Consider the following 12,260-nt stretch of genomic DNA (forward strand, 5'->3'; position numbering starts at 1 on the left):
TATTGCGGTCTCATTTGAACATTTTTCAGTCCCTGCTCAGGCTGGGAGGCATGGCCTTTCCGTGTGACTTTTTAAGCAGCATTTATGAAATTTGAGAGGAGGTGGAATGCAGGCTCCAGTGGATATACCCTGCTCCACTGCCCTTGAAAGGCATGGGAGGAAACAGGGCTCCCATCCACCACTGCTCTCTCATTTTGGCCCATAAAGAGGGAAGGAGGCACACCAGGGAGCTGCTGCCAGTTTCCTCCCTGCCTTCCAAGGCAAGAATTCCACCCCACTACTTGGACCCTGGCCCCTGATGATGGCCCGAGGAACCTGGGGTTAATCCCCAGGGGTGCCACAGGTCCTCTTTCTGTGTGTAAGCGATAGCTCCTTTTTTATTCATCAGCAATCTGGCTTGCTCGGCCCTGTTGCTCAGATAGAAAAGCTGCTCTGAAAAAGCATTTATCAGTTTCTGTATGAATGACAGCCCCTGGGTGTCCCAGGACTCCAATGACATGAGCCATCTTAAAATAATAAAAATGAGGTTAACAAAACCTAAGGAGGCCAGTAGTATTTTTTTCCTGTCTCTGGCCGGTGGTCCTATGAAGAAGCATGGGGACACCAAGAACATGAGATCACACTGTTTACATTCTTGGTAGCTTGCCTTCATCTCAACGAGGCCACACTTTGCTCCGGCCCCGACATCTTCCCCTCTGATGCACTGGTTATCATCAGAGAACCTGGCTTCCTTTACTCAAGGAGCCAGAGAGTACTGGGGCTTTCTCGGCTCTGGCAAGTGAAGTGCTCTAAACCTCTTGTATTTAATTCACATATCACATTGCATTGGAGGCAGACAGAAATGGGAGGCTACGGATATTTTTCTTGCCCATTCCTTTCATCAGGACAGAGTCACTGGGCAGCAGAAAAAGAAACCTTTATAACTACACTAAAATATTTCATTTACCTTGGGTAAAAGTCAAGTTCTTATACTAAGAGTCTCTCATAAAGCATGTCAGCGTGGGAAAGAGAGTCGTGTCTTTCCTCCATGAATGTTGCACCAGAGCCTCCTACTGGGCACAGCCAAGTGAGGTCACTAAAGGAGGCCCAAGTCATCAAGGCAGGGGTAAGACCATCTTGAAATCCTTACCTGTGAACCTGCTTATTAAACAGTGACAGTTTTTATTCTGCCCCCCTTGCTGGGCAATGACAGCACCAGTCAAAAGGTAGCAGGAAGGAAGGAGGAAAGGGATATGGTTCTTTGACCTTTAAGGACGGACCAAAGGTGGAATTTGCCAAGGGGAAACGTGGTGAGCTAATGGTTGTCCTTGTGTCCATGAACTGAAATAGCCAAAAATGAGACGGTGGGATGGTTTTTCCAATTCTTTTAAAGGAAATGTATTTTGAATACGTACTGAATCTAAAATAATTTTCAACTCAATTTCCAACCAATTCACTGAACTGAAGGAAGAGATCAGAAATGAAATGAAATTCTGATATACATTTAATCTAACCTAAAAAGAAACTGACAGGAAAAATAAAATTTCAGATGTTTTTTATTCAAAGGTTTTCAAAAGAAATAAAACAGAAAAAAGCTAACAATCTGATCAAATGTACAGTTCAAAAATGTCTTTTGGCGTTTAACAACAAGTCCTAGGAAAGAAAACTACAGAGTTATCTTGAACCGGACAAATAAGTTACCACTGGCAAGTTTGTGGCACTAGTAAAACAAAAATAAAAAATTAACTCTCTTGATCATATAGATATCTCTATGAAAATCTTTTTTTTTCAATCTGTACAAAAGGTCTTTCTTCATAAATTAATTTTTTTATAATTTAATGGCTGTCTACTATGTGATGTTTAACTGATTTTTTTTTTCTTTTTTTATGTACAGAGGTTATGTTTCCCAAATCTTACCCAGACGAGTATGGCACTTAGTTCAGACATTTCTAGCAGCAGGTTTTCCCTCCTCTCTAACTGAGCTATCAAATTTCTGTCTTAACTAATGCAAAAATATCAAGTAGTGAGAGACCCAGGTTTATAACGTACTAGGTACAAAGAGGGTGCTGCGTTCGGTCTGGACTTTCACAAAGCAGTAATATTCCAGGGAGCATAGAACCAATAATACCACAACTTTAAAAAAAGGAAACAAAAACAAAAACAAAAACACATTTCTCTTATGACTATGTAATTTTCACTAGAATCTACACTTCTCAGAGCAGCAAGGACTTTTGAAACTATGAAATGTCACTGACATCTATAATCAAATACAAGCATAAATTTTAAGAACTAAAAAATACTCGAAAGAAATAACTGCTTAGGCCTAGCTCCTGAGCTAGGAAGGATTTGGTCTGTGGAAACAGGGAGGGCCAGCAACCTGTCCCAGCACAAAAGAAAATAGACTCTGAGGTAGATAACTGATCACACACAGTTGACCAGACAAGTACACAGTTTTGGAAGACAACTTAATTTACCATTGCTTTTCAAACATACGCAATTGTCTTAATAAAAGAGCTTTAATAACAGTGAATTATCTTCTAGGTACTAAAGTAGAAATAACTGTGTATTTATGAATCAGGAATTTCATAGTTTCAAAATTGGTTTTTCTTTACACTGAACACTTGTAGTGATGATGTAAAGTGTGGCACTGCTTGGATCCAAATCTTCCTTCACGCTTTTTTGTTTGTGTGTGTCCATACATCAATTAAAATTAGAAAACCTAAATGCAAAGGTACAAAAAAGGCACATTCTCCTAACCGCAAACTGGTCCGGCAAAAATAAAGAGCACAGAAGATGTGATGCTGAGACTAGTTGGAGCTACTGGTTACTGGCTCTTCGGTCTTTGGTGAAGTTACCTTTAAAAGTGCCAAGTAATTTTTATTTCTCAAATTTACGTAATAGAGAGAGCTAGTAGCCAATCATTTTGCTTCTATTCATATCTCAGCTTTATGTTTGAAGATAAATCCTTACTTTCAGCTTTTGCCATTTAGTTGCAATAGCAACATTTTTTCCCCTCGGTTTGCCAGATCTCAGGCGTCATTCTCATTCTAAAGCACTATCATTAGCATAAAGGAAGGACAAAACATTCGGTGACTCCCCTCCCCCGCCCCCCACCCCCTGCCCCAACGCTACCTACACTAAATCTAGAACATCAAGTTAGGTTTTTTTTTTTTTCCTGAAAAAAGGCAAAAAAGACTTTACATTGCATCATACAGCAGATATCCTAAATCAGTCAAACTATCAGAGGAAACTGTTGGCGCACAGCCTTACAAACAATTCACCCTATTAAAAGTTCCCCAGTCAGAAAATGTGTTTCACACAAAACAGTTTTCCCTTCTTGCATTTCACTACCTTACACATTATGTGAAAAATCATTAAAAACACCTACTACATATTTAAAAAAGCCAAAATTTCAGCAACTTTTATTGACTACCTTTTAAAAGCCCTATGCTGCTGTTTTACAAGGCATAATAGACCAGCCCATTTGGTCAAAGCATTCTACATCATTAGTTTGAACTAACTTTTACTGAAACAGCTACAGCATCAAAAGAGTTAAGGCAAATTGGAATTCATAGAAAAGGATAAGACACTTCACACGACGTGGGAAGGAAAACGGAAAGCTAAGAAAAGAGACACTGGCGGTAACACTCTCACTGCAAGCACAGAACACCAGGGGTGAAGTCGGACTATTTAAACGTCAGAAAGCCCATTTCATACAGCGGAAAAAAACACAAACGAAATACAAAATGAACAAAACCACAAGAATCCGGTCATGCACTTGAGTAAGTCTTCATGGTCTTTGTGCATACCCAGAGAATTGAAGTTTTCTTTTCTTTTTTTTTTTTTCCCTTTTTTCTTTTTTTTTCTTTTTTTTTGCATCATAACATTTGATAAAAATCTTTTGTTTTTTTTTTTTTTGCTTATTTTTTTGTTTTTTTGTTTTTTACTAAAATAAACCTGTTCAGGGGAACAGCTACTAGATGAATTTAAGGGTTTTATGCACCTTATAGAACTTATAGCAAAAATAGTTTTAGTTGATTTCATTATAAATAACGTTTTCAAGAACCTGTGCAAAACTGTCAATAATTTCCTAAAGCACAATTGATCAGAAAAATCCATGATTGTTCAGCCTTCACAACCTTCTTCATATAAGAACACCCTTCTGTACATCTGGAAGAGAAAAATATAAAAAACAAATGCTCTTGTAACAGTTGGTGTAACAGACCATTGAGCTTTGTCATCTCTTTCTTGCTTTAAAGACATGTATGTTTGAGAAAGGATCTGCTCTGGTGGTAGGTCAGTAAATGCAAATTCTGGAACTGAGGGTCACTGTCTATGTCCCGAGTCCACCTTTCAAATCTGAGACCAGGGCAATCTAGAAACCCAAGTGCTCTATGTTCCACACAGTTGTTCAATGTAATCTGCATGGCAGAGGGACAAGTTTTGAGATATGTGGTTCAAGTGAGAGTAGGGAAGCAATCTATCAATCTAAGGATGCTCACATCTGATTCTGTCAAGATACTGCTAGTCTTGTAACGCTAGACTAAGCAAAATCTTCCACTGTTTCTCCTTCAGTCTGTGAGCATTAAAATAATAGGATATATACATATATAGGTATATACTCTCTCACACACACATATCTATCTATCTATCTATATATATATAAATGTAGGACAAATTTGGTACCTGGTATTCTCTGAGTATGTTACTGATTTTGGAGGCAGATAGGGAAGGAGAGACAGCAAACACACATTTGACTTCAATATAAGGCACTGTGTTCTTTTTGGACAGAATACTTAATTTACAAGACCACAAAACCACTGATTTTAAGATTTCAGTAACAGTGGATTCCCCTGCCATGACTGAAGCAGCGTGACCAGACCTGAGTTGTTCTAAGTACCATTCTGATAAAATCATCACAGCCTTTCCTTGACTTGAGCCCTACAGTGATGGAGATTGTTCCCTCATACCTCACAGTTACTTATTGGGTTGAAAGGTATATGGAGAATGGTCATTAGACGTCTCCACAGTCACCTGCTGCTGACCACTCGCCTCCTACAACAAAGCAGAACAGATGAGACATGTGAGCAATGAAATCCAAACTCTACTAACCAGATTGGACTGAGTCCCACATCGTAGAGACAAGCACTGCTTACAAGTGATTTTCTTAATGTCATATAGAGCCTTCAAGGTTAATTACTTCCCTAAGGAGTTTAAGTGTCTGATAGACCCAAAGAACCTCTTCCAACTTGTATGAGTTATCTCTTCACATCAAACTACAATTTATTAAACAAATCTCTTATCCTCTGGGGCTAGAAGTGACTTGGACCTCAGTAATTTCAGATTTTACAATCTGAAATATACTACGCATATGCTGTGTATCACCGATGATAGTGGGGTCTCAGATTGTACCTTATGATCAAACACATTAACAGGTCTGTGCTGACAAGTATGAAGATACAGTGTAAATGGGGCAAAGATCTTGTCTTGGGTCAGTTCAGCTGGGCTTCTGCCACAGGTCAGGTTTTTCCTGAAGTAGTTACAAAGAAAATTCTTAAGATTTGTTTGTTTCAGCACTGCAGATATGGATTGTGGGTTCCAGTAACTGTGGTTGCCAATAACTGCACAAATTTAAATCATTTAGAGGCAAACAAAGCAAAACAAAAAACCCTACCTCCTTTGTAATTCAGCCACAATCCCAGGGCTGTTTTTGGAATTGGAACCTATGGGATGTGACTAGCTGATGGCATCGACTGGGTAGATAAATTTCCTTAGAATTTCAAGGATACTTTGCAGGAAAACACTATGCTTTCTGCCCAACTTGAATTCAAATGTCAGGTTTCTTCCATATTAATATCATACCAGTATCTTCCATAACAAGAACTAAGAGTTATTTAGCTCTATTAAGTCTTCTACAAAAACAGGTATGGTTTGTTTTTTATCCCTGTTAAATTCTGAAATATTTTTTCCAAGTATTTAATTATAACAGATTTTTATAATGATTATTATTGATATAATCTCTGGTACCAGGACTGCAAACTCCAGCTTTATCTTAATTTGCCTGGAAGTATCATTTTAGAGGAGAGAGGATAGAGACTTGAGGGGGTAATGAAATGTGCTACAAGCTTATAAAATATTAAAATATTTCAGGGAGCCCTGTGGGTGTGGCTTGGATATTGCTATGCTAATCTGTATGCAGAGAATTATATTTCATAGCTGAAAACAACTCTAAGCCTACACTTCCTCTAAACTCAGTTCTTTATGTACGTTTCACTTTTGATTTGATTCTTCCTTGAGTTCTGATTTACCCACTTTTGAAACTACTCACTGCCATAATGGCCACTGGATGGTGTGTACCAACCTCCACAGGAACTGCCGCCGTCTGCACATGTGTGTACTGTGGCAAGTAGGCCCCTTGCATAGCTGATGTGGCAGGCATGTACTGGAAAGAAGAATATGGTCAGGGTGGCCAATGACAAGCCATGGGTGAAGATCATTACAGTTTCTCATCCTCAATAATTCAATATCACTAATGTGCTATTTTAATCTAGAAGATCTCTCCCTCAAAAAACCTCATTCATTTACAGCAGCTGCCTGAATTAGAACTGTTCCCGTAAGTGGAGACCGAAGAAGTAAATGCCTTAGATCTTCAGCAGGTCACTGAAAAATGGGGAAAAATGGAAAATGGACCCTTGCTTTCCTGATGCTGAAAATTACCCTTCTCCAAAGGCAGGAGAGATTTCTCATTCGATGTATGTGGCCCTGGTTTGGCCTTGATGAGCTGCTGCTGTTTGCTGTGAACGTAAGCAAAGAATATACTACCCTTTGTTCTAATAAGTCACCACAGGTATGGTCTCAATTAAAAGCCTTTGGTCATCTTACCATCTAAATGCTACACATATCAAACCTGGAAATTAATCTGATATCAGCTCAACTCCATACCCAACGGCAACCCTGGACTTGGGGAAAGTCAATACTACGATTGTGATTCAGTGCCCCTAAAACCCATACAAGTGGAAGTAAGTGGGGAAAAATCCCCTGCCTTTATTACCATGTATCACCTTCATCTTTGGCTTCATGGGACCAGGTCTGCCAGTGTGAATGAATGATACCAGTTACTAGGGCTACCAGTGATTTTGTTTGGATGCTATATTCTGATACAGGAGAGACAGATAGCCAGAGGACAGACTTTTAGTTCATCAGTTAATCAAGAAATCTCTGAGTATTTACTATGTGGAAGGCAATGTGGGAGGTGAGAGGGGATCAGATATAACCTCTGACATTATAGAGCCTATAACTGATAAGGAAAACCAGGCTACACGAATTTAGCCTCCTCTGTAAGCTGAGACACATGATATTAATTTGCCACCTACTGTTCCGGTGCTGCCAAGTGACAGATGACTCATTTGCTGGGCCAGAGGGCTGATCATAGACGCAGGCTGTAGTGACATGGTATGCTCCATGGAGGGAGTTAACACGGCACCCTGGGGAGTCAGACAGAGCAAGTGAGACACACTGAGGGCGGAGGGGAATTCTGGAACCACCTTTTCCATAGGAAATGGCTTAGCCTGCTGCAGAACATGAAGCAAAAATAACCTCCCTTCAAACTTGTAAACTGTCATATGCGATTTCTTAAAAATCGTCTGGATTGTGCTAAGACTTGTAAAATCTTTGTTTAGCTGCATGTGAGATCTAGCTCTCTGGCCAGGGATCAAATCCAGGTCCCCTGCATTGGGAACATGGAGCCTCAGCCACTGGACCACCAGGTAAGTCTCCCTGAGACTTTTCTAAAGAGCACTCACTTCATAGAAATACCTTTCTATTAAATACCGCTCCCTTTCTCTTCACTTAACTGTAAAGCAAGCTAGTCCATGGGAGGACTATGTGCTGTGACAGGAAAACAAACTACTTTGGGCTGGTCAGGGTTACAAAATACTCAATTCATTTTTAAAGTAAATGACAGCTGATGTTTTATGCAGTCACAACACAATATACTATACTGCATATTATAAATACAGCGTCTTATTTAAAAATGTTAAAAAAAAATAGTCATTTGATTCAAGGTCAGGCTGTTAGGGTCAAGATCACAGTCTTCATTCACTCAGTGTTTCTCAGAACTTGCAACTGTAATTTGGTGCCAGGGGAGGGAAGCAGATTCAGATATAATTAATAATCTAATTTCAGAATCTTTGACTTCACTGGAAAAAATTCTGGTCTTCAAAAACAAAATTAAACATAGCTGTAAAGCAATTACCTTCCAATTAAAAATAAATAAATAAAATTAAATTAAATATAGCTAAAAACACAGAGGAGGGGTGAAAAAAATCACTCATATAACCCAGCCAGTCTCTAATACATGGCTGTTAGCATTGTCTGGGTAGCACTGCATGGATTCTGGCTTCCACATATTTTTACAGAGTTGCAACCAGGTTCATATGAAATACGAAACTACTTCATATCATGGGTTTTGCTTTTTAACTTAACATTCCATTATCAGTATTTACCTAACTTACTGCCTTGCTCTCATTATCATCTTTAATGATTACTTAATGGCACCCTGATTGTATATGAAATTCAATTAGATCTATTTCTGGAGTTTTGCATCTTCTCTAATTTATCCCATTGTAACATTCTTACAGATTATCGCATTCCTCTCACTTCTGCAATCACCCAATTACCTGAGGATGCAATTACTCTGATACATCACACAATTATTAATGTTAGGTTTTTGGTATCACTGGGACTGACTCATCATCTCTTAAAAACAGTTATTTATTGATAGTTAGATACACAATTGAGGATAAAAGCTGATATGCAGGAACTTTAGTGCTAGTCTCAGGCAGTCTAAATCTGGGTGCGGAGCAGGAATGACTTCTCAGGTGGGTCCTTCTGCACACACTACTGCTGTCTCAGCACACACTACAGCTGTCTCAGTGGTGTTCAACTAAGAGATGTGCTGCCTGTCTCTAATAGGTAAGCTCTCCTCCCTCCAGGAGAAGAGTGCCAAAGGATGCAGATTCATGTCAGAGATAGTAGTTGCGTGAAAGTCATTCGGTCGTGTCCGACTCTTTGTGACCCCAAGGACTACACAGTCCATGGAATTCTCCAGGCCAGAAAACTGGAGTGGGTAGCCTTTCCCTTCTCCAGGAGATCTTCCCAACCCAGGGATCGAACCCAGGTCTCCCACATTGCAGGTGGATTCTTTACCAGCTGAGCCACATGGGAAGCCCAAGAATACTGGAGTGGGTAGCCTATCCCTTCTCCAGCGGATCCTCCCAACCAAGGAATCAAACCCGAATCTCCTGCATTGTAGGCCGATTCTTTACCAGCTGAGCTACCAGGGAAGCCCATGTCAGAGATCACTTGATATTAATATATTTCATAAGAATTTTTTCCCTTAAAAAATTTTTAATGTGCATCATTCAAAAGTGAGTGGTAACATGAAATGACTCAGAAGACTATAAAATTCAGGAGTTGCCTGCTGCTCTTCCTCATTCATCTGTAGGAACTATTGTCCTAGAAAGCCCCCAGATGAAAAGTGAGCTGATCTCTAGCATTCCCGAATAGGACAGCACAGAGTACCTGGGATGTAGACTGCCATGGGCGTTTGTGTGGCTTAGTGGGTGGATGTGCGTAGATGCATGTGTGGGTGTGTAGAAACATATGTGTGCATGTTTATACAGACAATATAACACATATAGATACACCATCAGAGAGCCCCTCTCCTGTGTTATCAACTACACATGCTTTCTCTCCTTCAAAGTCATCTCAGCAACTTCCTGTTCAGAACGTGTCCCTGTTCTGCTGTTTCACATGCCTGGTCTAACACTGCGTAGTGTCCTCTTTCGGAAGTTGTCCTAAAGAAATTCCTGTCTCATTTTAAGGCCAAGAACAATGTGCTTTTCCCTATGCAACTGATCTGTTTTATAAGCACTATGAGCTATACTGCTCATTAAGATTCCCATTTTGCACTGGCTATTAGAAAGCTTAGGCTCACTTTGTGGTGAGCATCCAGATTATTACATTACGCATTCTTAGTCTTTTTTGTGATTTTTGTTTTTTCTCTTTATTTTTCAACATTCTAAACTCATGTTCTAATTCAACAAACTGGATTTGATGTATTTTTGAAAAATACATTCAATATACTACCTAACAAGGTGAAGTGAACTCATTCAATTTAAAAAATGTAATATATATGTATGTACAGTACATGCTTGTGTGACTAAAGAAATCACATTTGTTATTTACCCTCAGTAGGTGTTACTTTTAGTATTTAAAATTTCCATGGAGAGCTTAACACTGATGAAAAAACCCTAGGTCAATTTTGAACACTTTATATTTGCATTAAACAGAATGTAGACAAAGAGCTATTTCATCACAAGTATGGTTAAAAATTTAGCAATTTAAAAACTTTAAAATTTAAAAATTCAGTGGAATGATCTCCTATATTTAAATTCTCATGGATTGCAAATCTAACTTAATGTCAACTACCAATCTGTTTTAAGACAAGGTGAGTCAAAGTTTTATAATGAACTTATACATTCTCAATATTTCATATTTAACATTTCCCAAATACTACACCACCTTTGCACAAATGATTTAAACCCAGAGAATGGTTTTTAACTTATACATAGCTTACTTGAAAACTACAAAGCCATTAAGAGGAAAAACTTACAGGGTGCTGTAGGATATATGGTTGAGGTTGCATCCAGGAAGGACTTTGCACCTGGAAAAGGAATGATTTTGGAAGAAACAATGATTTCCATAGGAGCGCTACTTATTTCTCTAGAGATCTTTTAATCATGTTAAAATCTACAGGAGGAAAATAAAGAAACAATACTATCAATTGATTAAAAGGATTTAACTTAAGGCAGTTAAGAGTTCTTGACAAACTGGTCACTCTGAATAGGATGAAATGATTATTCAAAACCAAGTTCCATCTGCCCACTGAAAAAGTATTTGAGTATCAAGCACCAAAGAGGTAAAGGCAATAAGACATGGGCCCCACCCTCAAGAAATTTACTATCTAACCAAGGGAGATAAACAAGTAAACAACTCAAAGAAACAGTGAAAAGTGTTACAATCAACGTAGGAACATAGGTGCTTTAGGAATACAGAGGAATGAGCATTCATTCCAGCACTTCTTACTAGAAACTAACCCTTAAAGTATGTGCTTACTTTAAGAGCAATCAAATTCAACTCCCTTTTGATACCCAGGACATTGTATTTCAAAAATCTTGTCTGGTAGTCAATAATTTCTAGTTAGTCTGAAATATAAAAATCTGAAATTCATATTTAGAAAATTAAACTTTAGTAACTAGATCCTGACATCTACAGGTAAAAGGATATCTATACAGTAGACCCTCTGGACTAAGAAATGACTGAGAGTCAGATTCTGTGGCATGGAAGAAAGCAGGGTTGTTTCTGCCACTCTAGAGAAGAGACTATCAGTCCATTTCTTGATACCCAAAGCTTTCCTGAGGTTAGATTTCAGAATAAGCTTGTCTCTTAATTCTTGAGAACAAAACCCTCCTGCATCTCATCCCCTACTGTTAACTTAAGAGGTTCTACAGAGAGGACACGGGGAAGAGTCATGGGGAAGAATGGATTGTGATTTACCTTGATAGCAGAGCCCCGATACTTGCTTTCTCTGGTTTCCTTTGCCACCTAAGGCAGACCAAAGTTAAGTGCTTCTGCCTCGTTAGCATTTCAGTTATCTGGACTGTAGCCTTTCCCCATCGGGATATTGGTGGTTTCTTGCAGATGCCAATTTCTCAAATCCAATTGTATTAATATAAGCATATAGTGGTTTAGTGGAGAAAGGCCCGCTCCAACATGAGCGCCAGGCCTTCACTGAAAACATCACGGGGAGGCGAGCAGCTCCCTGCAGACCCCAATTTGGGCCAGATGCACTCATCCGTGGTATATTTCTGTGGTCCTGATAATCTAATAGCTCATATCATCATGGGGTTAGGGAGCCATGACATCTAATCCAATTTTCTTTTGGAAGCAACAAATCTGCTGCTGTCAATTTCTTTTCCTCAATTTTCCCTAACTATAAAATGGGAATAATAATCTATGTTCTTTATTGGTTCTTTATTCTCTTTTGAATCATGAATCCTTTTGAAAACCTGATGAAGGAAATAGACCTTTCCCTCTGCACCTGACTGCATACATTACCAGTGATACTTTGCATTTAAGAGAATCACAGATCACTTAAAGCCCATTTTCTGACCCCATTGAGCCCCTGAACTTATGGGGTTGAGGATCTAACAAGCAAT

The 12,260-nt window shown here is 39.0% G+C and overlaps 1 protein-coding gene across 10 annotated transcripts in view; it reads right to left on the reverse strand.

Moving 5' to 3' along the window:
* Nucleotides 1,518-12,260, reverse strand: part of RBMS1 (RNA binding motif single stranded interacting protein 1) — a 221,368-nt gene continuing 210,625 nt past the window's right edge. For 7 of the 10 annotated variants that reach the window (XM_018063576.1, XM_018063575.1, XM_018063591.1 and 4 more), the window contains exons 10-15: nt 11,599-11,646; nt 10,655-10,705; nt 7,353-7,463; nt 6,341-6,421; nt 4,950-5,034; nt 1,518-4,149 (exon numbers count right to left, since the gene is read on the reverse strand). In XM_018063576.1, coding sequence (XP_017919065.1) covers nt 4,957-5,034; nt 6,341-6,421; nt 7,353-7,463; nt 10,655-10,705; nt 11,599-11,646 — 369 coding nt within the window. In that variant the 3' untranslated portion in view covers nt 1,518-4,149; nt 4,950-4,956. The remainder of the gene's footprint in view (nt 4,150-4,949; nt 5,035-6,340; nt 6,422-7,352; nt 7,464-10,654; nt 10,706-11,598; nt 11,647-12,260) is intronic. The other 3 variants (XM_018063626.1, XM_018063616.1, XM_018063607.1) reach the window with 2 other exon arrangements.

Source organism: Capra hircus, chromosome 2 (genome assembly GCF_001704415.2).
Source record: "Capra hircus breed San Clemente chromosome 2, ASM170441v1, whole genome shotgun sequence".
In the NCBI taxonomy this organism is placed as follows: domain Eukaryota; kingdom Metazoa; phylum Chordata; class Mammalia; order Artiodactyla; family Bovidae; genus Capra; species Capra hircus.